General features: G+C 36.6%; 1 protein-coding gene across 1 annotated transcript; it reads left to right on the plus strand.

Annotated features, from left to right (window-relative positions):
* Positions 1–3,309: 3,309 nt before the first annotated feature.
* Positions 3,310–4,242, plus strand: LOC112402025 (olfactory receptor 4P4-like). The gene is given in 1 exon segment (XM_024748549.1): positions 3,310–4,242. A coding segment is annotated over 1 exon segment (933 nt).
* Positions 4,243–5,471: the final 1,229 nt, after the last annotated feature.

The following is a 5,471-nucleotide window of genomic DNA, read 5'->3' on the forward strand; positions in this document are numbered from 1 at the left end:
ACAAAGTGCCATCTGATTGATTAAATTATGAATGCATTATCTAATTCATTGACTCTTTCATAATTCATCATTTCATTATCCAGTCACAATCTTACTATGGGAGAACTCGGTAACTATCTCACTAAATGAGAATTTCAGTAAAGCCTACCTTGGTAATTTTAGTCTTTCTCCCACCTAGCACAATTTCTGGCACATAGTAATTAATAATTTAGAACTTTCCCCACATCAACAGGAGATGAGTTTTATTTTCCTTTCTTTAAAGATTAAACAAGTGAGGTGGCTTAGAAAGTTCACATAATCTGTCCCAGAGTCAGGCATCCACTATTCTACATAGATTTGAATGGCATAAATTTTAATTTTTTTTTTTTCATTATGTCCAGGTCAGGGAGAAAATGAGGCACTGGCCCTAACTCTCACCAAGATAAGATTTCCTTAGAGAGATAAGCTAAAGCATTTAACAGTATCTGGCAATAATTAGAAAAAAAATATGAAGCAAGGTAGATAGTTCTAAGAACCAAAAGACTTAGAATATTTGAGTATTCATTGCATGGTGGGCTATAGTGAAATCTACCTGGAAGTAGTAGGAGTTTAATACACTCTGATAGGATTGAACAAGGATTGATTGGAAACAAGTCCAGCTCCACTGCTGCAGGGAATCATTAGGAATTCCAGGAAAGGATATGTAAGTTTGAACTACAGATGCTGGAGATTTCTATATACCTGGACTGCATAAAGGGAATTTAAAATAGCAGGCTATAAACGATCCAAAGAAAGGGATAGCTCCAGGAGTTTCTGCTTCTTTCTGGGGAAAAGACCAACTTTGCTGTGATTCTGAGACTGGATCAGTTAATCTTAAGGGAGATAACAGAGACAATAACCCGAAGGTGAGTTGTAAATTTATTTTGACGTGTTTAGAAAATAAGTAGTTATCAACACCCAGCTGCTGACACCTCCTAATTTTTGTCAGAACCATGGACAGTTCAGGTCCAGAGGCGGTCCTTAAAGATCTAGTTTAACTCCCACAGCTTACTTATGGTTAAACTGAAGTATAAAAAAGGGATGCAGCATGTTATAAATCGAAGTTAGGAAATAGTACAACAAGATGAAGGAGACAATATTTGTTTCATTTTCCAAATAGTCCAGTATTTTAAAGAATATCTTCTAAGTTGATATTATTTATTTTTTAAAATATGAAAATATAAAATGATTCTTATAGATATATTAGTCATACTTTCTTATTTTCTATAGAAATAATTAAAAATAGGGAAAATACTTTCAAGTTATTCAGAAATATAGATTATAGTTTTTGAGTCATGCATTATATAGATTTTGTATTTTAAAAAGTAAATTAATTGATAGGTCTTTTTTCACATTTCCCCCTCTTTCTAATATACTAGACTGAGTGCATTTACATGATTACAATTTTTAAAAGAGTTTTGTGTTTTGTATGAAATATCCAAATATTGATAAACAAAATAATCTGCATTTTAAAATCCTTTGTTTATTTTCTTGACAATTCATAATCATTTCATTGATTTTCCACTTTCAGCCTGCAAACACACTTTTCTCAAAATGGCATTTACATTGTCTTTTTCAAATATAATTTGACCTGTTATCTGATAAAGAATCTCACAGAGGCAGGATTTTGGAAAACCTGTGAGGGAAAGAAAAGGCTGAGAAAAGTTAATTGATCAGTTCATGCAGGAAGTGTGAAATAAAGAATAAACTGTGGCTGAATATTTAATTTCCAGTGTTTCCCACCAAATCGGAAGAATATAATTTAAGGGAGGAGTTAGAGTAGAGCGCTGCATTCTTTTAAATGATTGGGAATAATTTTAAAAGCCTAAAATGTAATTGTTAGTTGAATGAGATGGCTTGTTTGACCACTACAAATATCCCCTCTTCATTATTCAGTATGAAGCATATCAAAATGTCATTTTGTGGTCATTGATGATAACTCTCATACACTAGATTGATTTATGTTTTATCCTCTTCAAAATCCTACTTTATGTATACAAAGTTGAATGGTAATTACACTGAAAGGGAATAAAGGAGGGGAGTGTTACAGCTTTGAAAATAAATTGTGACTATATTGGCTCTGAAGTTAGGAGTAAACAAAATAAAATATTTTAAATACTAAGGTCCAGTGTTTTACATAGCTGAAGTAGAGAATTTATGGTGTGATTTAGTGGAATGATTGTCTCTCAGTAGTTCTCCCTTAGCCTATGATTCTTGAACTTCTACCAGTAGAAAGATTTTGATTATCCTAAGGTGTAATAGTTATTAACACATGATTAGAGCTGGTCTTACTTTACAGCAATGTGTGGAGGAGGAGAAGGTAGAAATAACAGGAATGAAAGTAAGAAAAGCCAGCCTGAAATACTAAGATGGATGATGTAGGGACAGAAAGGAGCATGCATTTTCAGGATGGCTGATTATTAAGACGAGTTGAAGAGTTTGTGTACATCAATTGGAAAGAAGCCAATTTATGCAAGTGAGTAAGCCATCGTATGAGACTAAAATTCAAGCAAAACTTTTTATTATCCTTGAATGCCTTGCTGAATGTCAAAGACAAATATTTTAAAAGTCTGAGATGATAAATGTTTTCAAAAATAGAGATCATTATACTTTGCTTGTTATCCTTTTGGTTGACTATAAAATATAATATTTTATTTGTAAATTAAGCATATTTGTAAATTAATTATATTTATAAATTAAGCACAAGAGAAATATAGCCGATTTTGGCCATGTGTATATGTCTCATGATTCCAAATTTGCTGGTTTTTTTCTATCTATCCCCTTTCCACCTAGGAGAGACGGCAGGAAATTTCTCACATATAATGTTATCCACATATTATACTTCATATATTTGCACTATTTGTATTTTCACTCGATATTTCATTTCTGTGTGTATTTTCTAATAATAAACAGTGAGAACAGGAAAGAGAGATCTGATTTTTTTTTCTACAGTACCATTTCTTGAATTCTACCAGGGCATAATATCCAGTTATGTTTGCTAATACATGCCAATAGAATGGTTACGTAAATATACTGCATTCTACAACGTCAGCCTTCATCTCAGATACCTAAGATTTTAACCAGTAATTAACGTCTTCAAGAAAGGGAAAAAAAGAACTCCAGGAAAGACTTCCTAAATAAAAATCAAATCATTTTCTTCAACTTTTGGACCCTTTCCATTATGATCTGCCCCATGATGAGGAATGATATGCAACACTATATTTAAATATTTATAAGAATTGATAATTATCTAATTATCTAATTTCAGCTGGCTACAAACTGCTCTGAGTCATGGAAAATAATAATAACATCACGGAATTTATTCTCTTAGGACTTTCTCAGAAAAAGGAAATTGAAGTCGTCTGTTTTTTACTGTTCTTGCTTTGTTACATTGCAATTTTGATCGGAAAACTACTTGTCATGATTTCTATCACCTGCAGTCAACTTATTAACCAGCCTCTGTATTTCTTCCTGAGTTACCTCTCTCTCTCAGACCTTTGCTATACCTCCACTGTGACCCCCAAGTTGATCACTGACTTGCTGGCAGTAAAGAAGACCATTTCCTACAATGGCTGCCTGACACAGCTCTTTACCATGCACTTCTTCGCGGGGATCGAGGTCTTCACCCTCACAGGGATGGCCTATGACCGCTATGTGGCCATCTGCAAGCCCCTGCATTACACTGTCATCGTGACCAGACAGAAGTGTGGTGCCATGATCGCTGCTTCCTGTGCTGGGGGATTCCTGCATTCCTTTGGTCAGTTTCTCCTGGCCATCTTTTTACCCTACTGTGGCCCCAATGAAATAGATCATTACTTCTGTGATGTGTATCCTTTGCTGAAACTGGCCTGCACTGACACCAGCAGAATCGGTCTCCTGGTCATTGCCAATTCGGGCCTGATGAGCCTGGTGATTTTTGTGGTCTTGTTGATATCTTACGCTATGATCTTATATACTGTCAGGTCCTACTCTGTAAAGAATCGCCGCAAAGCTCTCTCCACCTGCAGTTCCCACATCACTGTGGTGGCCCTCTTTTTTGCTCCTTTATTCTTTATTTATATTTGACCAGCAACTATTTTACCAGAAGACAAAGTGTTCACTCTTTTTTATACTATCATTGCTTCCATGCTCAACCCTCTAATCTACACACTGAGAAACATGGAGATGAAGAAAGCCATAAAGAAACTATGGTGCCATATTACAGGAAGAAAGGAAATGAACTGAAAGATATCCCTGATTTTTCACCACTGAGCTTGTTGAATATAAGACTTCTCTACTCTGAAAACTTTAAAATGCATAATGTTTGTCTATGTATTTGTGTCTAGCAACATGTATAGGCTCAAATATGAGCGAAATTTACAATTCCGAGGATTTGTCCAGGCACTCTGCTATGTCTCTTCTAGCTTTATTATTTATATCTCTTTTGCCCCATTGATTGTTTGGCTGTGTAACCAGTTTGCATATTTAGCAGCAGACTATCAAAGCCACCATGCAATACAGATCAACACTGAGAGCCCATATAGCTCGTTCTTATATGTGACCGTATTCAAGGAAGCTAATTCCAGCCGCCAAACCATGATTTAAAAGATAATTCCAATCTTTCACTTGCATCACTTAGAGACTACTATAAAAGATCAAATTTATGACCTGCCACAATATTTCTTAAAAATTTCATCTTCTACTCTGATCATTTGTAGCCAGTGGCGACCTGGAACTTCTCACATGCCTAAGCCCCACGTCAAACTCTTTTCTTTTGTTCTAATGAGCTTTATCTATCAGCTCTGTTCATGTACAAGCGAACTGCAACTCTCTGATTCTAGCACCTTATAGTGTATTTGTTAAGGGCATGAGTTCTGGAGCCAGAATTGCTTACTAATTATGAGGAGTGGGACATATAGCCAACAAAGCCTCTATTAATGATAATAATAGCCCAACAGTCACAGTCTTGTGAGGATATGTGAAGGGCTGCAACACTGCCTGTCACACAGTAAGCGCTCAATAAGCATGAGCTATTTTTATTGCCCAACCCCGTTATGCACCAGAAAAGTAACCATTCTGACAATAAGTTTCCTCCGGAGCAGTGGGAGTATAAGCATGGGAAAAAGTTAAGGAACACATATTAACATCAGGTTCCTGTTACCGGTGAAATTAAATTTCTCTTAGAGTGGGCAAGTAGAAAATATCAGTTAAAATCAATGGGTACATCTTTTGGGCACTGTACAAGTTAAAGGAGGGGTCTTCCTTGGTGGCGCGGTGGTTGCGACCCCCCCTGCCGATTCAGGGGACGCGGGCTCGTGCCCTGGTCCGGGAAGTTCCCACGTGCCGCAGAGCGGCTGGGCCCGTGAGCCATGGCCGCGGAGCCTGCGCGTCAAGAGCCTGTGCTCCGCAGCGGGAGAGGCCACAGTAGGGAGAGGCCCACGTACCGAAAAAAAAAAAAAAAAAAGAAATCATCA

The sequence above is a fragment of the Neophocaena asiaeorientalis genome, unplaced genomic scaffold (assembly GCF_003031525.2).
Source record: "Neophocaena asiaeorientalis asiaeorientalis breed wild unplaced genomic scaffold, Neophocaena_asiaeorientalis_V1.1 scaffold43, whole genome shotgun sequence".
NCBI classification, from domain to species: Eukaryota; Metazoa; Chordata; class Mammalia; order Artiodactyla; family Phocoenidae; genus Neophocaena; species Neophocaena asiaeorientalis.